General features: G+C 33.7%; 5 protein-coding genes across 5 annotated transcripts; 1 reads left to right on the top strand and 4 right to left on the bottom strand.

The window, feature by feature from the left end:
* Positions 1 to 2522: 2522 nt before the first annotated feature.
* Positions 2523 to 3179, bottom strand: Tsp_08202 (hypothetical protein). The gene is made up of 3 exons (XM_003373563.1): positions 3126 to 3179; positions 2709 to 3061; positions 2523 to 2574 (listed from the first exon to the last, which is right to left on the bottom strand). The coding sequence occupies exons 1-3, from the start codon at positions 3177 to 3179 to the stop codon at positions 2523 to 2525; spliced, it is 459 nt and encodes a 152-aa protein (XP_003373611.1).
* A 742-nt stretch (positions 3180 to 3921) lies between these two features.
* Positions 3922 to 5361, bottom strand: Tsp_08203 (hypothetical protein). Its single transcript, XM_003373564.1, is given in 4 exon segments — positions 3922 to 4014; positions 4025 to 4147; positions 5138 to 5231; positions 5339 to 5361. 4 exon segments carry the CDS (start codon positions 5359 to 5361, stop codon positions 3922 to 3924), a joined length of 333 nt encoding a protein of 110 aa, XP_003373612.1.
* A 276-nt stretch (positions 5362 to 5637) lies between these two features.
* On the top strand, positions 5638 to 6421 carry Tsp_08204 (hypothetical protein). Its single transcript, XM_003373565.1, has 3 exons — positions 5638 to 5680; positions 5809 to 5915; positions 6197 to 6421. Exons 1-3 carry the CDS (start codon positions 5638 to 5640, stop codon positions 6419 to 6421), a joined length of 375 nt encoding a protein of 124 aa, XP_003373613.1.
* Positions 6422 to 7708: 1287 nt separating this feature from the next.
* On the bottom strand, positions 7709 to 9868 carry Tsp_08205 (acetylcholine receptor subunit alpha-type unc-38). Its single transcript, XM_003373566.1, is given in 8 exon segments — positions 7709 to 7861; positions 7875 to 7952; positions 8015 to 8157; positions 8305 to 8538; positions 8912 to 9247; positions 9328 to 9491; positions 9512 to 9670; positions 9723 to 9868. 8 exon segments carry the CDS (start codon positions 9866 to 9868, stop codon positions 7709 to 7711), a joined length of 1413 nt encoding a protein of 470 aa, XP_003373614.1.
* Positions 9869 to 11827: 1959 nt separating this feature from the next.
* Positions 11828 to 17630, bottom strand: Tsp_08206 (putative ankyrin repeat and FYVE domain-containing protein 1). Its single transcript, XM_003373567.1, has 21 exons — positions 17594 to 17630; positions 16608 to 16800; positions 16396 to 16514; positions 16177 to 16312; positions 15990 to 16113; positions 15737 to 15886; positions 15483 to 15651; positions 15226 to 15427; positions 14847 to 15150; positions 14607 to 14781; positions 14406 to 14506; positions 14039 to 14350; positions 13846 to 13964; positions 13599 to 13755; positions 13338 to 13538; positions 13002 to 13178; positions 12775 to 12922; positions 12618 to 12708; positions 12394 to 12538; positions 12075 to 12130; positions 11828 to 11963 (listed from the first exon to the last, which is right to left on the bottom strand). The coding sequence occupies exons 1-21, from the start codon at positions 17628 to 17630 to the stop codon at positions 11828 to 11830; spliced, it is 3252 nt and encodes a 1083-aa protein (XP_003373615.1).
* Between the last annotated feature and the right edge of the window lie 1737 nt (positions 17631 to 19367).

The raw sequence follows: 19367 nt of genomic DNA on the forward strand, positions 1-19367 counted from the left end.
TTATAACTTGTCACATTTGCATATTTCAAAATTGCATAATAGCACTGCTCTAAAGTAGTAGTAGTAGTAGTAGTAGTAGTAGTACTGCATTCAGTTGGGCAGTGTTTTGCGCATACTGCAAGAATGTGCTGCTTTATGTTTGAAACTTGAAAATTGTTTAACAAAGCACCGCACTGTAATATTCTTTTAAAATTGCAAAAATGTTGCTTCTTTTTGGCAATTTGCTCGATAAAATTTTACAACTTAATAGAATACAAACACGAATGTTCGTTCTTTTCGTAAAAAACAAAGCATGAAATTATTCTGAAAAATAAAAAGGCAAACATGCACTGCCAGAAGCATCGCATTAAGCACGTTGGCATTTTTTAGCAAAAAATACATTTGTCAGTTGTGAAAGCTGTTGCTCCCTCCGTTTTTCAAGAATACATTACTCGAGTTTTATGCTGAAAGTTAAGCTTTTTATTATTCGACGAATTTTATTATTCAAAAGCAGTAAAACGCAACAATAATTTCACGTGTCCGCTTTATAAAAGAGAAGCTCGCGGTAATTGAAAACTATTTATGCAAAAATAGAAATTATTCTTCTTCACGAAGCCCCCTCAGCAGCTAGCTAACTGTGCTGTGTTGTGCGGTGATTGATTGTTAACATTTGGTTTTTCCCCTTTTACAAAACACTACCAGTACGCAGTTCAAATACATTATCATCGACTAATTGAGCTTCTATTTTTATGATTCACGAGCATAAAATAATCCAGACATATAAAAAAAAGTCCCATCCTACTCAATCAAAGTCGAAATGCCACTCACACTAAGCGAGCAAGTGTATGACAAATAGAGTTGTTGGCTATTATTCTCATTCTTTTATCATGTTACCCTATTAGTAAAACACCATTATAAAACTGATAAATTATGAATACTTGAATCGGTTTTCTTTAAATACTTTCACAATTGCATTATTATAATGATCTGAAATTGTTAAAATTGATAAATTTTATCAGAAAATACGGAAACGATGAAACCAAATGATGATCAGTGAACAAATCAGCTAAATGAGCATGAACAATAAATCATTTATAATACGGCCGAGTATAGGTAATGTGAATTTGAAATGGAGTATATTGGAATGTATATCTGAGAAAAGTAAAATAACAATGCTTTTGCAGCAGTAATGAATGAATAAATAAAAGAAAAAAAAGACGAAACGAAACTATAAATTTATTTAAATGATAGCTTCAATCATTGAGATCAATGAAATAAATCAACCATTTGGAATATGCTTATTCCGCTGAGAAAGAAATCAAATCTGTTGAAGTGAATTATTTCTGAAAGCTTCTTTATAATAGTCTATTAACTGATTTTTGATTTTGATAAAGGTGTACGCTTTTTTACTTTATAAAAAGAAACAAACAAAGACACATGTGCTTCAAAGCCTCACATAACCACGAAAACGCTCGCTATATGATTGAAAATGGTGGAAAAAAAACATTTCTTTAATGTAGCAGTTCAATTTTCGTCGACTATCATCGTCAAAAATTATATTCATTTCATTAATATCAGCTTATTAAGCAATTTTCCAAAAGCAGCAGTACAAAGATTTAATAAAAGAAAATTAGAAAAGTACAAATAATTCCACTTTTACCAAGTGTAGTGGAGATTTTTCATTGTTAATAAAATGTTAGATTCGATTTTGTCCAATAATTGGAAATTTTGGCTCAAATTGCGGTATAATTGAAAAATGCAAAATTATCTGAAATGTAAATGAATAAATAAACAAATATCTATCTACTAGTAATCATTGCTATCTGCCCGATATGATAAGTTCGAATGAGAATGCTGAGCAAAGGCGCAATCAATTCTAATTCACAGCTGTTCAAATATGCGTACAGCTCAAATTTTATTGCTTTATGCTGCTATCCAAGCAGTATACATATAGGAAGAAGTACATATTATACATTTATTTATTTACATGCGTGTGCGTGTTGCCTTTTATACAACTACTTAGCATTCATATTTAGCCTTCAGTTTTGTTATTAAAAATGAAATACAACAAAATCCACCTTCAACAATCCAATTGTTAAATCTGACAACGCAATGAAGAATGAATAATAGCACAACCAGAAGAAGATTAGACGAAGAGAGGAGGGGGGAATTGATACAACTTTACCCCATAAAACTTTACCGAAAATTCAATTTACATATTCTACTGTAGTTGATGATTTCAAATATTTAAGTGTGTTGTCTGGAAAGCTGCGACAGGATGAATTTGTAAGCAAAGATATGATCCAGAAACAGAACAAAATATATGAAAAATATTACACACGTACCGGTTAAGATTTCAAGCAAGAAAATGAAAATTGGCAGGAGTTGACCGTAATAACGTTGATGCATGGTAATGCTTATCCGGACCAGAAATGCCCATCAGTGACGCAGAATAATTCATGAACATAATGTTCCGGCGGCTGAGCAGCTCGTAAGGCGAACGGGAAACCAGCGCCAGCAGTGCGTCGAGATTTTTAGCAAGGTCAATGAATCATCAGCACAATGGCCGGCGTCGTAATGGACGTTGCTACTTTCCTGAAAAAAAAGCTCTAATGTAATTTTTCTCTCCTTTTTCCTTTTCCGAAATGTTCAAGCGTGCTTTGTATACTAGGAGTGGTGAAAAGAATTAGCATCGTTCTTAATTATTCAATTCTATTAGGTTTTTTTACAATCCATTGAGAGAAATGAAACCAGCCTTGAATGAGAACAACCAATGAGATGATGTAGAAAAGAGCCAAAAGCTAGAAGACCAAGTTCCAAGAATAAGAAGAAGAAGAAGAAGAAGAAGAAGAAGAAATGACGAGGATGAAACTACGGCCGTAAAGTTGCAGATTTGAAATTCAATGCAAGCGGCAGTGAAAGGTAGCTTGTGGTAAATGGGGGGTTTTCGTTTCGCAAGGTGATGATGGATGGCCAGAGAAACAGCCGAACACTTGAAACCTCCACTGCTTCCAAATGGCGCTTCCCACCCGCTGCTTATCGACGCAGTGCCGCCAACTGCCACAACACAAGTGAACACGATCTTATGATAGGAACTTTTGGCATGAAATTTCCAACTGAACTTATGTCCAACCACATCAGCAGACCTGGGAAAGGCGATCAGCCGTCATAACTAACTGGAATATACGCATCGAATGCATTCAAGCATTAGATAAGTAAAAATTGATGACACCCTGCAAGAAGTTAATACAAAACGGTTGCACAAATGGGGCGACGCTTGTCGCGTAATAATTATTTAGTTGATTTGAACAATCGATCAGTACTAATATTATGAAATACAGGAAAAAGCAATTTGCTATGTATTTATCATTATTCTATTGAAATTGTATTGAAAATTAAAAAAAAGAAACTATAATGAAAAAGATTAAAATAAAATGATAATAAAATAATAAACCAGAAAAAAAAGAAGAAGAAGAAGAAGAAAAAAAGCAATAAATGCCATCTATATAAAACTAACTGACTAACTAGCTAACTAACTAACTAACCAACCAACCAACTAACTCTGCATGCATGCATGCGAATAGACAACTAAGCTTTACAGCTGTTGTCTGTTTGAATGGAATGTTAAATTCTTTTGAACGTGCATGCAGTTGAGCCTAATTTTCTCCAGTTGGAGATATTAATCTGTTCAAAGCTGGGAAAAAAAATCCGTTCATTTTAACGCCAATCCTGAAAGCAACGTCCGGTGGTATTAGAAAACTGGAAGCCATAGTCGAATCGGAAGGCGGCTTATTTTTCCTTGCACACTAAGTAAGTAAACCAGTAGGCCATAATCGTCAGCCGGTCAATAGCACGCCACTCGGCAGCCAATTGATCAAATTGTGATCATCATTACGCATCACAATGCACACCGTAAATCGAGACAACGCCCGCAAGCTTTGCTTAACGTAGAATATCTGAATCGATGATTGACATTCGACCAACACAATGCTGACAGTCACTTGTGTCTATTGGTTTGCCCGGGCTGGATGGAGCCTGGAAATACGGTTAGCAGTGGAGCTTGAAAAAGTGTCCAAGCTTTTCCTCCAACCCTGTGCTCGGGGAATCCGCGACGGAACCAATCTGCTCTCCCGTTAGTCGGACCATCGATCACCGCCTTAGACAAATCCTGCTAGGTTGGTTAGGTTTGAAATTTGAAAGGAAAAATCTTCCACAGCCGCTTTTCAAGCACAAGCTGTCTAGTAAGAAAAAAAAACCAAAAATATAAAAACATCAACCAGATGAAAAAAACAACAAGAAGAAATTCCAAATCATGCAATATTTCAATTGTCATCGTTTGGTCAATATGCAAGCTTATTATATATATATATATATGCATAACTTGGGATTGGAAATGGAACAAAAATAAAAATTTGTTTTTATCATTGGAAAACTTTTTTCACTATTCATTGATGATGATATGATGGCAATTTGATCAAAAAGATGAAATGAAATTTCAAAATGAAATAGAATTTTTAAATATTCAAATCCCTATCAGGACATATCATTTGATGTTGTAAGTGAAAATTTAATAAACAAGCTAAAAGAACTAACGAATAATAATAATAATAATAATAATAATTACGAAGCAAACAAATTCCATTGGAAAACTGCAACACGCTTGAATGATCAAAATTTTGAGTGAAATATGCAAAGACAAATATTAGCGAACAATCTTTCACAAGTCAAACGATGCGTCACAGAAATGCCAATGTTGACCGAACATTTCCGAACCGATTTTTGTTTGCTTTGTAGATTAATTTTAAAAATTTGCATAAAAGCGTGATCATTTATTATTTACCTCTCTCCGTTTGCAAAAATGGAAGTGCTTAATGATGATTGCAATTAAAAATTTTGCTCATCCATGCAAAAGCTTTATATTGCACTAAGAAACTTGAAAAATTGTTTCAGATGCTTGAAATGTTCTCATATTTGTGTATTTGTGTGTGTGCCTATGTATACAACAAAAATGCCAGTTAATAATGGAGAAAAAGTGAATACATTCAATGGAAATGATCAATTTTTCCAAAGTAATTGATTATCAATTGAGTGAAGAAAATAAATTAATGAAAATGGAATAAATTTTACTTCTGAAATTATTGCCATTTCAATTTCATACGTACATCAAACGGACGGAACAAGCCTCTGCTATTTTAGAACCAACTTCTTTCTCCTTGGCCGCAGCTGTTGTAATTAATTTTTCAACGGCTCTTCTAAACAACATTCAACATGCTAACTATACATATATATATATATATATATATATGTATGTATATATACGCTATATATGAGCTGTTTGAAGGAGCATGCATGCTTTTACCTGCAACACGCGATGATGTTCATTTTGAAAAATAAATCCATCCACTTGATGACTTTATCACTTTTCTGATAACGTTCAAAATGTAAAAATATCATTATCATTATGATTTATATTCAACATCATTTGATGAACTTTAACTTTTCATTGCTATAATCAACAACCAATTTCTGAACAATCAATCAAACAACTGGGAATGTGAATAAAATTTTCACCGGATATGTTGTATTTATTCTTCAACAAAACAGTTTCAACAATTTCTTTTTATTAATTCAAATTTTTATTCAAGAACAAAAATGATGATGACACGATGTTCACTTGCTCAATCGTGCAAAACAGAAGAGCGTTGGATTTTTGTAATTTTAGTAAAACTGATAACATGACACTATTATGCAAATATTTTGCTTCTTCTGCTTATCAGTAAAGTAAACATTCAGCTCACCGATGTGATCATTTTTGAGCTCTTTTATCAGTCATAAGCGTGGTTGGAAATCAATACAACACCGAGACAATCGTTCCGAAAGGCTTGCTGCCGCCGTTCAATAATAATAATAATAATAATAATAATAATAATACATTGGTGTAAAAATTGGAACTGAAAAGCCAACTGAATTTATTTACTCATTTTAAAAAGAATAGGGGAATTATTTTTAAAAAAAAATTTTATTTTTAAATGGAACTTCTTACACCCACACAAATAACTACTTTTCATTGTACAAAAATATATTTCTGTGTGCTGCATGTGTGATTTCTTCAACTGATTATGCATGTAAACAAGTGAACAAAAATCACAGATTAATTATTTTGCTTTTTGATCAATCAACTTTTCAATGCAAATTTTGAAATAATTACTTTTCACAGTTGAATGAATTTTTCAAATGTTTGTGCAAACAACAAATCCGAACTACAACAAACAAGCGGCAGTTTTGGACGTTACGAATCAAAGCATTTCGACCTGTTCCTTTGACCATTAATGTTGAACATATTCAAGTGAAATTGAACAAAAATTTCATTTCAAATTGTTCAAATAGCTTCAGGAAAGCTGTTTCACGTCGGTCAACCGATTCGGCATTTATTCGCAGATGATGACGTGGAACGGAAAAATGGTGTCAGAAATTGTGTACTATTTTCCTCCTGCATGTTGAAATAGTGTCAAATGATCCCAGTGAACACATTACGTACGGCAAATTCTCAACAAAGTGCTTGTGTTGTACATTTCCATTTTTTTGCTGCTTAAAGTTGCAAATTGCCCAATATATATATGCATTTCTCAAATGAACATGCTCTTCGAGAGCATACTGACAGTCGTGAAAGAGATATATTTTACATTAGTGATGGACTTTCGGATCGCGTGTATATTCGTGAAGCTTTGCAAAGACAACCAACTGGAGAAGAAGAAGAAGAAGAAAAAGAAGCAGAAAAGCGGAGAAATTGCAAACAAGAACAAAAAGCACTCACTTTCAAAACAAGCATCTGTTCAATAGCTACGGTGAAAGTTTTGCAAATTGTAACGTTCGACAATACTCCCGAAATTATTAATTATTTTTATTTTGCATTATTTGCTTCTTATTGCAGTTTCTTTCGGCAGTTATCCTAGGCTGCTTGTTGTCTCAGTGCAAATTTACCAATTATTTAACCGAATATTGCTATCGTCGTGGTACTCAATTTGAACTACAGAACATACCCATCGTCGTGGTCGCCTTTCAACTCATTGTTTGTTGTATATTTTTGATCTGGTGGATTGTTGTTTTGCAAACAAACAATGCAGCAAATTTACCTCAATCCAGCATAGATGGATCGCTGAAAAAAGCGGTAAGCGAACGAAAAATTAATCCCACTTTTGCATTCAAATTCAAACTAATCGCGTGTCAAAGGTTAATTTTCTCTTCAATATTGTTCTAAAAATTTGTTCGTTGAAGATCAATTTTAAAATTATTTTTGATGGATGTTTTCAAATTGTTCAAAAAAGTCCAATTTGTCGCTTTTCGATGTAGGATGGCATTGTCAGCGTGTGCTTTTTCGTTGCCACGTTGCTGGCGTTCATGATTGAAATCGGCATGCTGATCAAATTCAATGCCGGATTCTCCTGCGCCACATGTCACATTGAATTTCTTTGGACATGCACAGCTGTGAGTATTTTACAACTTTTGTTATTCGAATGCATTTGTTCAACATTTCAGATATGCCTTTTACTCTGCACACTGATACACCTGTGGAATGCAACCGTCTGTCTACGATGTCGTTTCCGCAAACGCTAATAATTGGCAAAAACAGATTTCTTCTTTTTCTTCTTCTTCTTCTTATTCTCTTGTTCCTCTTTATTCAATAATTTCATTTTTCCTTGTACATTTTCAAATTTATAAATGATCATTTTCAAACATGCTGAGGACGATTTTGCGTCGTTGGAAGGCGTGGCTCAAGCGGAACGCGATTGTCATAAAACGAAGGCGCCTGGAGTAAAATAATGACAGTACCAAAGAAGCAAGCTGCTGCAAAAATCCACAAAAACAATCTGTCCAATACCATCTGAAAAACAAACCATTATCACATCACAATAAGGGCATAATTGCTGCACAATTTTTCCGCTTACTGCAACGTATTTCCAATCTTCGTCAATCTGAAACATTTGAATTCGAACGACATTTTTAATAATTGAACACAAAACAAATTGTCTATCACCTTGTCATCGCGATCTTTCTTCTGCAAAAGCCTCGCAATGAAGCACACGTTGCGGAAAGCTCTCACTACTGGAGGTGAGATGTAAATATCTTCCGCAATAATCTCGGATGATTCAGTGGTAGTTGGCGTGACAGCAGGACTTTCTTGAAAAGCGAAAATGTGCTTTTCCGAAAATGCATTTTGAAAACATTGCTGTTCGTGCTGCAGTTGCTGCTGTTGCTGCTGCTGCTGCTGCTGCTGGTTGCAACAGTTGCTTTGTTCAACGGTTCCAGTGAAAGAAGGTTTTCTACTTTGAACATAGTTGGAAGATCTTGTCGAACGGCGACTGTCCATTCTACGAAATGAATCATCATCACCCAATGGACGACGCATCAGCAAATATTTGGGCAACGTTCTCAAAAAAACCCTCTTCACCCATTTGGGCATTCGATGAGTTGTTGGAGTTCGAAAATGCAAATTCAATGATACCACAGTGACAATCACCGACAACGTGACCATCACCATTGTGAACAGCAAATATTTGCCTGAAATTTACCACTTGCAGCAATTATAATATAATTGTAAAAAAGTTGTAAATAATTCTAAACCCCTGTGAAAATATCCTATTGACGTTGTGTCACATTTAACTTTTTATTGCCTGCCAATCATTACTAATGATCACAGACAATGCAAGATATTATTGTCATTTTCTGAGAAATGATGTGAAAAAAGAAATTTGAAATGGTTAACCAACATTTTTCATTCAATACAACTGCTAACAACTTACACAATTCAACAAACTTAAACTGAACAAACTGAAACGAAATAATTTTTACACTGTAGAGACTATTTTCTTAATTTAATTAGATATTTTAAATAACAAGTAATAAAATATCACAGCCGAGCGAAAATACTTACCGATCAATGGCAATACGATACTTGTAGCGGGAATGATTTCGGTCAGAAGTAAAAAGAAGACAGTAAGCGAAACCAAAATTGAAATGCACAAAGAAATCTTTTCATTACTATCACTTGGCAAATAGAAAACCAATATAGTCAAAAAAGAAATTCCAATACAAGGAAAAATCATGTTAACCGTGTAAAATAACGGCTTTCGTCTCAGATTGATGTAATAAGTGATATCAATGAAATCTCGATCAAAAGATGCGCAACAGCTGTTGTAATGCTTTCCGTGTCGTTTCGCAGGAATGGATAAAATATCCCACTCCACTGACGGATAATAATCAGACAAATCTGTAAAATTCTGGATTGTCAGTAGAATAATTTATTAATTTTCAATTTTATTAAAAAATATTCCAAATTGAAATTCATACCAATTCCATTCCATACTACTGTTATATTTTTCCAAGTGTCATCACGTTCGTCGAGTTCGAGAACAAATTCAATAGCTTCATCCATGTGCTGCAAATCAATCTGCGCTTCTGTGTATGACCATGAGCCAAATTTCAGATGACAAGTTTGCTCGTCAAATGGAAACCTAAAAAAAATATTTATTACTGTAGCATTGATGAAGAAAAAAAAATCAAATGCCTGACTGACCATTCCACATTGATTGAGCACATGCTTTTGTAAATAGCCGGTGGTTCCCAACGAACCAAACCTGTATAATGTAAAGTTGCCTTAGTTGTGATTGTAATGTTATAATTGCTAGCCGCGCTGAAATGTTTGTTCATTAGTCATAACTGGTGAGAATGAAGCACAATGCTACACAACAGACTTGTTGTATAAAACAATATCCGGCAGCCAGATCATTTCAGCAGGCACGTAAAGCACGCTCAAACCACCGTACTGTTGTGGATCCCAAATCAATTTGTTATCAATCCATTCTTGCTTCAACCAAACACTGGTTGTCATGATTTGATCCTTTTCATGCTTGAAAGCAAATATATTGTTTTATTTATAAAATATAAAAATGATCATTTAGTAACAATTTTCTTACAACGTCGATGATTTGAGAAAGCCGTAATTTCAATTTTATTGTCAATATGTCATTTGGATTCTTCACCGGCCGACGCAGTTTGTTGTAATTAATCAAAAGATCATCGAAAAGTCGCTTCGCATTTTCATTAGCAGGAGCGGCTGAAAGCAAAATTTAAGCAATTTCCTTCAAATAGTTTTCGTAAGAAAACCCAATTAAAAAACAAATTATTATTATTGAATGTAAAAGTCTCAAAGTGAGTTGTAATGTGAGAAAAGATAAAATGTGTAATTGGGTTTTCAATTTTTCTCATGAGAGTTTCAAAAAAGAACAAATTCGGCTATTTTCAAATAAACTGAAATATACAAACCATGACCAACGCGGGAAGATGAACAAATTAAATAAAACAGCAAACCAATAATGTGAATAATATCCAATGGAAAACAATGTGAAAATATCTTCTTCGACATTATGCAAATTGGAGTGGGAGAAAGCTAAAAGAAAAAAAAACAAGTAAGCATTTTTTTCTTTTTCTGATAGCTGCTGCTTCTTTATACTTTCGTTCGCTTTTGGTCGAACAGAGCCAGTGTAGGATGGAAATATGCAAAAAATTAAACGTAGAACTTTATTTTTTCACTTCGTGTTTTATTTATTTGCAAATGCAAGAAAGAGTCGGTGGTGGTGGAGGAGGAGTTTGGTACCAGGGCAAAAGCACGTCTAGCGCATTTGAACAACGCCAACCAAACTACTGCAACTGACACCAGCCGCGAGTTTCAGAAAGCTGCTCAGATCGATTTCTATTCACAAAGAACAACAGAGAGGAAATGCCGTGTAAACACACACACACATACACACACACACACACAGCTTCAGAGTGAACTGCTTGCTGCCTACTATGCTAGCCGTGTTTTAAAAATTATTTGGAACTCTCAGAGCATTGATCGACCGTTGATTACATGTTCAAAGGAAGAATTAAAAAAAATAACCGAAAAACAATAAAACCAAGGAAAAAAATCACAGAAAAGCAAAATGAAAACAAGCATAAGAAACAAATTAATCATAAATCATTCAGAGTCCATTTTTTTCAATTATAATTTCTCGTGCATAACCTAGTAGTGTAGTAAAAAAATAAAATGAAATAAATTAAATTAAACAAATTATCCTCATTATACTCATCGTAAATAGCTTAAAAATTATGCTTCACATCATCAATTGTTTTTTTCATTTCTTCTCTTTCGATCTCTCGTAGAGAGGGGTAGGTTGCGAGGTTTCAATGCACTTCAATTGAAATTTCTGAAAATGTGTAATTTTCCATCCAATTTTGCATATTTTTAAAAAATAATAAAAACTGGGAAAAGTTGACAAATATTCTTCTTCTTGTGATTTTAATTGTGCAGCATTGCAATGTTCGAACTGCATTCTTTTTGCACTGTAAAAAGCACAATAAGCAATATTTGCCCAGTGAACGAGAGAAAGAGAAAATGGAAAAAGTATTGTGCAAGGCAAAATGTTCAAAACACTGTTGATGAGAATAAAAAAATTTCAGCCACTGTCAAATCTGAAGAAGAAGAATGGAGAAATAAATTTAAAAAGAAAATAAAATTACACATGTGAATTCAGTTTCATCAGTGTCCAAAGATGAGACCAATTATTCAACGAAATCAATGATTCTTTTTTTTCATAAAAAAATATATATATATAATTCGAAAGAAGAAGAAGAAGAAAAACAAGAAGAGCAGGCATGCATTCGCATTGGCGGCATTCAGACGAAACTAAGCAGAATAGCAACTTTCGGCATTATTGAAAAACTAATGAAGATAAAAAAAGAATAGAAAAAGAAAATGAAAGAAAAAAGTATATATATATATATATATATATGTATGTATAATGAAAACTTAGCTTTGACTGACACCGGATGTGAGAACGTCATAGCATACGTTGCAGACTCGAACTGGCTTTGGAATGTCGTATTTTAAAATTGGCAAAAAGTGTTCACTACATTTAGTGCACAACAGTCGTCCACAGTGCCGGCTATAACATGGAAAAAAAAGAGAAGAATTTTGTTTCCAAATTTTCTCTTTCATAATTTTCATCTCCACTCACTCACCAATGGTGTTTTCTAGTAGTAATACCGAATTTCACTTTGCACTCTGAGCAAGAATCCCCCTCAGCCCATTTCGGCTCATGGTCAAGTTGATCTACAATTATGATCATTTCATTATGATCAACGAAACAAGAAGGAATTATATAAAATAAATAATAAAAAAACATTGAGAAAGTAACAAACCTAAAATTCGAAATAAAAATTTCGGCGATGACATGGGATAGTTGAAAATGGATACAAAATGTCGATTGCAAACACCCACACATGCGCCGGCTCTAATCGCTTCTCGACAAAGCAAATAATTTTCATTCATAAATGCAAATAACAATACTAAAATTGATCGTTGAATTGTAAAACAAAAGCAACATTCATATTACATGTATTGCCATCCGGATCGGGCATCTCAATCGGATAATCTGGAATGATGTCCATGATGGAGATGAGAATCGATGCTGCGTTCTCTTTGCCAAACAGACCGAGAAGATGCAAAATTCCATAACCCCTGTTGATTTTGGTATAAAATAAATTTCAATAATAATAATAGTACATGGAAGCAAAATTGAATCTTCGAAGCAAAATACTTTGAATTTGCCAAAAATGGATTGATGTTCGATTCCGTGAGCAAAGTTTGAATGCATTCCAAACTGCCGTATTGTACAGCAACGTGAAGCGCTGTACATTATTTTTTTAAAAAACTGAATTAAAATTTTTGATAAAAAGCATATTTCATATACAAACCATTGTTTCCCTCGTTGTCAAGTGCTGTAGCGTCGATTTGATTTTCCAACAAAATGCTGCACACAAAAGCTTTGTCATTTTGAGCAGCAATGTGCAAAGCAGTTTGTTTGGAACTAGTAGTGTCGTTGATTCTTGAACCAGCGCAAAGCTGCAATGGAATATTTTACATTTTCATTAAAAAAATGAACAAACATATATAATAACATTGGAAAAACAATACTGATTACCAAATTTCGAATTATCAAATCATTGCCAACTCGACAAGCAATATGCAATGGGGAAAGTCGTTCACTGTCCTGTGTTCGCACGTTCACGTCCACATGCACAGACAACAAAAACAAAAACAATTCAAAATCTTGCTTCTTAACCGCGTTATGCAATACATTATAACCAGCTGAATCAACCTGAATGGAACTTATTCACAATGTTCAAATAACTTTTTTGCAATTATGCTATTTATCGCTTGCTTACAAAATAAAAATTAATTTTCTTGATAATTTGTTATAAAACTAATTATTTCCTTTGAACATAAAAATTTCTCATTTACAAATAAATGTTTATACTTGAAGAGCAACTTGGGGATTTCTTTTCAAAATGGCAACGCATATTTGATCTGCTTTGCCTTGTACAGCCCAGGCAAAAGGAGTGAGACCAGCTCTGTCGGGCATGTTCAGATCAATGTGATGCGACTGCAGAAGACGTTCCGTAATGGCCAAGTGTTGATTGATGACGGCCAAATGCAACGGAGTCTTGCCTTCAGAATCCTGGAACAAAAATTCACCTCACCGACAAATACCGAAGTTGAGGTTGATCTCCAGACAAACCTGCGCATTGATCGAAGCCCCGTAAGCAATCAGTGCCGAAACAACGTCCAGCAAACCCCACGTCGCAGCCATGTGCAGTGGTGTTTGCTTTTCTACGGCTTCGGAATGACCACTTCCAGAAGGACCCTCTTTTCGAATTGCATTCACATCACACTTACTAAAAATAAAGTTCAATTTCAATTTTCATCGACATCACTGGCCTCTTCCCAGTCGTAAGGTAGAAAAAAATTGCCTCCGTATATTTTACTTTTTGATCAAATAGCAAGCAATTCGTTCGTCGTTCTCGTCGATCGCGCGATGCAACATAGTCTGCATGCATCCATTAGGACCTGTTGACCAGCAGTCGACATCAGCGCCATGTTCGACCTATTGGAAATGCTCTTCTTTCAATTGAATAACAAAATTCAAATAAAATCAACGCCAAATGCTTCTTCATTTACCAATATATCGGCAATGGATTCGTGATTGGTGCACAAGGCAAACCAAAGTGGTGAATCACCATTTGGATTTTTTGCCGCCAGATCAGCACCACACTGACACAATGCCGACACCACTGACGTGACGCCATGCTCTATTGCGAGGAAAAGTGGTGCCGGTGAATTAGGCTCGACTGACGTTGGGCAGCATCCTTTCTTTATTAAATACAGCGCCCCTTCGACTGTACCGTTGCTAATTAGCCGAAATAGAAGCGATCGACCGTCTGGCATTTTCGCATTCACATCAGCCCCAAAATCAATCAACTTGTCCGCTACCTGATAATTTTAATCATTAGATTATTGTGTACAAAAAATTTATGATTGTTCTCACACTATAAAATCCCAACGATACTGCCAATGATAAAGCGCTGTCATCGTCGGAATTGTATATTTCAAACAACAATGGCACACGTCGACATCCATTCGATCCTGCTAGAACAAAGCACATGAATGATTTTTAACTGATTAGGAATATTCTTGTAGAAACAAAATAAAACAGCAGCAACGGCAAAATAATACAAACAGAAAATACCTTTCTCTCCGAGAAGCGAATCAATAACATGGGTATAGATACGACGAATGGCAACGTGTAAAGGTGTATCACGATTTTCTTTAGTCTGCACGTTCGGATTTGCTCCACTGTTTAGCAATATTTGTACCAACTGATCCAAGCCCGAACTGCTTGCCAAATACAACGCCGTCTCCCCCTACAGCGGTTCACATAATATTCAAACATAAAAAAATAATATAATACAACAAAAATACAAACAACCTTAGCATTGGGTACGTCAACTGAAGCGCCTTTTTTTATGAGATAAATCGCAGCTTCCAAAAGACCATCAATGACGCACAAATTCAACAACGTATCACCAGAGCGTGGGCGGATGGCGTTGAAATTGGCGCCACGACTGATCAACGCCGATGCATACTGGAATTCGGTATTATTTTTCGTCAACGCATACCACAGCGCTGGCAAGCCTTCGCGATTCAATATTTCCAAGTCCAGTTGTTGAATTTTCATCAGTCCGTCAAACAGTGCCACATTATCATGAATTATACTCAAGTGAAGTGGAGTACTGTATGAAAAAAGAAAGAAAGATCAAATTCATTGGCATAGTTTTGTCGATGAAAATTTTTAATTAATCGCTTACTTCAAATGAGAATCGGTCGAATTGATCGAAGAAACGCTACCGGATAAGAATCGTTGAATCAAAGTGTTCAATATTTCCTTATCAGTTGCCGATTCCGCTTTACAAGCAGCTACCACGTGAAGCAAATTGCCCCCGCCAACTGGATCAACGCAATCCAATCGAGCTGCGTGCTGCAGCAAAAATTCACACGCCCAATAATCTTCTTAAAAACAAAACCCCTGCATTGAAATTGTGCTTAAAAAAACAAACAAACATACGTTTTTTCAAAAAATACAACAACAACGCCTCGCCGTTTTTGCTTTTCCCATCCACATCAGCGCCGTGGTCGATCAGTGTCCTGCAGGTAGCTTCTTGTCCACTAGCCAACGCCAAAGCGAGTGGACAATCGCCATGGACATTCATCAGTTCGTTCAATCGACTGCACAACTAGAAAATCAAACCCCAAAAATTGGCACAATTTACAAAATAAGCAGATTTGTTTTCGTTTGTCACGTAAAACTATGCAATTCACCTTTGGACCTTTGTCTGCTAAGCAAAGATCAACGGCATCTTTTCTCTGAAGCAGAATCGCCTCATGTAGTGGATATTTAAATTTCGACTCCAACAGTTCATGCAAAAGTACCCCAGATAAAATATCGAACCGATCGCGTGACATTTCATTCTGAAAATTAAAATAAAAAGTAAAAGAACAAAAAAGAAATTCAATCCCAAATAATTAAAAATAAGCACATTCTTATTGAACGTGCTGCACGTGGCTTTGTTACCCGAAATGAATATATTTTACTTGCTGCTGATTCCATCAATCGAGGTGCGTTCAGTTCATAGGCATGTTTGTAAAGTTCAATACAATTTTTCTCATCAACATAAGCAATCAAAAGCCGTTCACATCTGACATTAAACATTTTAAAATCAAACCAAAACAATAAGCAACAATTGACATATTGTGCAAACCTTTCAATTAATTGAGAAAGTCTGAAACGCTTGGCCACTTGCATCAATTCGATCAACATCATCTCGTCCAGGCGGTGATCCACTTCATCAGTGTAAATCCATTTCAGCAAAATATAGCCAATATTATATGAAATATCTGAAATAAAAGAATAAAAAACAAACATTTTCTATTAATAAATCAAAACAATTGTAAAAATAAAATCATCGCATGTCACGGACTGTCAAACTTCAGAGCTGTCGTATTTGCCATTGCGGAAAAATTCCAGCAATCTGATCGTGCTGCCAAAACGTACCGATGACAAGGCACTTCATGACCGTCTAACGTAACAGTCAAATCACTAAAAAAATGCAAACAAACAACGCGTGCAATTCATAATTTTTTCGCAACAACAAACAAACAAGAAAAATCATTCAAAAAAAGTTGTCTCTACCTGAAAATTTTACTTTCAAAAAGTTCCCGTGTATTCATCACTAGACGACGCGCAAATGATTTCTCTGGAAGTTCATCGAAATCGACGGACGCTTGCAGAGTTTCATATTTCTGCTCACATTCGATCAAGCTGTTTTGTACTTTTCGATATTCTTCACGAAGACTAGACAGCATTTGTTCCATTTGAACTAAAGCTAAAATGCAACAGATCAATAATCAACATTTTTTCATCCCATTTACAAAAGCTAGTCAAAAATGTAATACATTTTACTACATTAAAATCACAAAAGATATTCTTCATTCAACTGATGCCAATAACGCTTTTAAAACAAATTATCATTTTATATAATAGAATTATGTATAACTCGAAAACTGTACTTTATCTAACAGAAAATTAAATATTTTCTACATATATCCATTCAAGATCATATTAACCAATTAAAACAACAGAAAACATAAAAATAAACCACTAATACTATCATTTTTAACGTAAAATTTGCGGGCTAAATTAACCAAAAGCAAACACAACCAGTTTACCAAATCTATGAATCAACAGCATGTAGGTCAAAAGAATTTTAAATTATTCTGACAAATGCATCATAAAATAAATACAACGCAAAATATATTATGCAAAAATTAACCTTTCAAAACACCTAAGAAGCCACCCAATTATACAAAAATCACCAATGAACATTGATGTTCTTGTACGCATTTTGTCAATTACATTTTCGAAGTAAATTATCAAAAATTACTTTCACAAAAATACTATCAGTACATTACTTTTCATATAAACAAACATTCTACTAACAGAATTAAATTATAGCATAACATGAAATAATGACTAACTTAGGAAGTGCAATTTAAAAGTATTTGCGGCATACAACTAAATCCCGTCAATTCCATTTAAAGTAAAACATATATTGCATACAACCCACACAACTTGTAAAACCGCAAAACTTTTCTTACAGAAGTTAAAAAATGCATTACTTGTTGCTTTGTCTGTTGAATCATTTAAAGTTGCCATTATTTACTTCTAAAAAGGCAACATAATTATTTGTAAAAATGAATGGCACTTCAGAGAAGCAATCATTTTCAAATACGACCATAATGCTGCGTACCGGTTAAAATATTGTACGTTAAGTAATTTATAAAATCGCTTGCAAATGATGAAATCAGAGCAGGAAAGCTTTTTTCATATAATTTTAAAATACAAGCACATTTGCTGAAATACAGTTGCACATAAATAAAACCAAAGTAACTGTAGGACTTTTTCAGCTATCATCAAAACTAGTCATACTGTAGTTGATGTTCACGTATAATAAAGTTTCAACTGAATGAAAGATTTTTATAAAAAAATAAGCACATTATATTTTACTTTTTAATATACTTTTAGTATTGATCATTAATTAATTTTTCAATCATACAAAGCTATATTTTTAACAAAATAACAAAACAGTTTTTACACTTGCCCAGTTTGCATTTTACTCATTTTATTTAGAAATTTATTCAAGTATTTCATTTGTTTCAGACAAAAATGCATAAAATTTTAGAAAACTTTTTCCAGTTTTGCTTTTTATAAAAATTAAAGCTAAATAATTTTCAATTTATATTTAGCTAACAAGTGTTGACTTAAAGGCTTAAACTTTGTTCATTTTATTGTTACATTACAACTGTAATCGAGGATATTTGACAAAGTTTTATAATTTACAAAGTTGATGTAGTAATATAATAAAAATTTATAATAAAAACATTACAAAGCTACTTATTTTTCTAAACAGTTGTTGAATTTTGATGATGTTTCAATCAATGATTACATATTTGCCATATTGAACTGATTATAATGAATAATAATTGTTCTGTGAAAAAGTTTTCATAATTGGGAGGCTTTCAATAGAAGGTTTGCGTTGCTAAATATACTAATATTAAAGATTTGTGCAAGTTTTTTCGGCATTTTTTCATTTGCATTTAACAGCATTCAACTGAAATACTCTATGGTATATTTTTAAAATTTAACATAAAACTGTATTTTACACTCAAAAACAATATTTTTAATTTGATAACTTGCCATTAAATACAGACTTGTATTTATTTTGTTTGCATCAAATAAAAAGCCTCAAACTGATCATTTTACATTACATAATTCAATATGGTTGTTTGCATTTTTATGAAAATTGGAAGATTGTATTACTAGAATGATTTCGTTTAAAATGAAAAATAAATTGAAATAAAATATTTATTTAATATAATTGCAACATGAAAAAAAGAAGCGTCGAATTATTCGCATTTAGCAATTCTCCACACATAAGTTTATCTATAAATCATGAGCACAGTGAAATTTTCATTGAATTCAAATTATAATTACACAATGCATAGAAAAAGTAAAAGAAAAATCATCAGCAGAAATAAATGGCAATTCCATGAATGTATATAAAGAAGTTTTCATTTCATCACTGAAATAAAAAATCATTGCTAAATAATTGTAATGATGTTGAAATGCTTATATACTAAGGAAATTTTATTTTTCTTATGTGATATTGCTAAAAACTAAACTATTTGAATACGTCACGAGCAGGAGAAGAAAAATAAAATATGAATTTTTGCATTATGCCGTTGCAATATGATTGTAACACTTTAGGTCTAAATTTAAAAGAGTTTTCAAGTAAACAATGTAGCAGCTATACGTGCTATCTGAAAAAATAATAATAATTCATTCATTCATTCAGAGCCTGAGGCAATTAAAGCATCTCCTGCTTGAAACAAC

Source organism: Trichinella spiralis (genome assembly GCF_000181795.1).
Source record: "Trichinella spiralis strain ISS 195 chromosome Unknown Scfld6, whole genome shotgun sequence".
NCBI lineage: Eukaryota > Metazoa > Nematoda > Enoplea > Trichinellida > Trichinellidae > Trichinella > Trichinella spiralis.

What these genes read in the sequence shown, in the direction of transcription:
- Tsp_08204 (XM_003373565.1), top strand. Translation starts at nt 5,638, where the DNA reads ATGACACGATGTTCACTTGCTCAATCGTGCAAAACAGAAGAGC. An exon ending in ATCGTGCAAAACAGAAGAGC is followed by an intron (nt 5,681 to 5,808) that starts GTTGGATTTTTG and finishes CTCTTTTATCAG; the next exon opens with TCATAAGCGTGGTTGGAAAT. An exon ending in ATAATAATAATAATACATTG is followed by an intron (nt 5,916 to 6,196) that starts GTGTAAAAATTG and finishes TACTTTTCACAG; the next exon opens with TTGAATGAATTTTTCAAATG.
- Tsp_08202 (XM_003373563.1), bottom strand. Translation starts at nt 3,179, where the DNA reads ATGCATTCGATGCGTATATTCCAGTTAGTTATGACGGCTGATCGCCTT. An exon ending in CGGCTGATCGCCTTTCCCAG is followed by an intron (nt 3,062 to 3,125) that starts GTCTGCTGATGT and finishes TCCTATCATAAG; the next exon opens with ATCGTGTTCACTTGTGTTGT. An exon ending in TTCATTTCTCTCAATGGATT is followed by an intron (nt 2,575 to 2,708) that starts GTAAAAAAACCT and finishes CTTTTTTTTCAG; the next exon opens with GAAAGTAGCAACGTCCATTA.
- Tsp_08206 (XM_003373567.1), bottom strand. Translation starts at nt 17,630, where the DNA reads ATGGCAACTTTAAATGATTCAACAGACAAAGCAACAA. An exon ending in CTTTCTCAATTAATTGAAAG is followed by an intron (nt 16,114 to 16,176) that starts GTTTGCACAATA and finishes GTTTAATGTCAG; the next exon opens with ATGTGAACGGCTTTTGATTG. An exon ending in TTCGCTTCTCGGAGAGAAAG is followed by an intron (nt 14,507 to 14,606) that starts GTATTTTCTGTT and finishes GCTTTGTTCTAG; the next exon opens with CAGGATCGAATGGATGTCGA.
- Tsp_08203 (XM_003373564.1), bottom strand. Translation starts at nt 5,361, where the DNA reads ATGAACATCATCGCGTGTTGCAG. An exon ending in AACATCATCGCGTGTTGCAG is followed by an intron (nt 5,232 to 5,338) that starts GTAAAAGCATGC and finishes AATGTTGTTTAG; the next exon opens with AAGAGCCGTTGAAAAATTAA. An exon ending in GTTCCGTCCGTTTGATGTAC is followed by an intron (nt 4,148 to 5,137) that starts GTATGAAATTGA and finishes CCAACCTAGCAG; the next exon opens with GATTTGTCTAAGGCGGTGAT.
- Tsp_08205 (XM_003373566.1), bottom strand. Translation starts at nt 9,868, where the DNA reads ATGACAACCAGTGTTTGGTTGAAGCAAGAATGGATTGATAACAAATTG. An exon ending in TATCGTATTGCCATTGATCG is followed by an intron (nt 8,539 to 8,911) that starts GTAAGTATTTTC and finishes GGTAAATTTCAG; the next exon opens with GCAAATATTTGCTGTTCACA. An exon ending in AGAAAGATCGCGATGACAAG is followed by an intron (nt 7,953 to 8,014) that starts GTGATAGACAAT and finishes CAAATGTTTCAG; the next exon opens with ATTGACGAAGATTGGAAATA.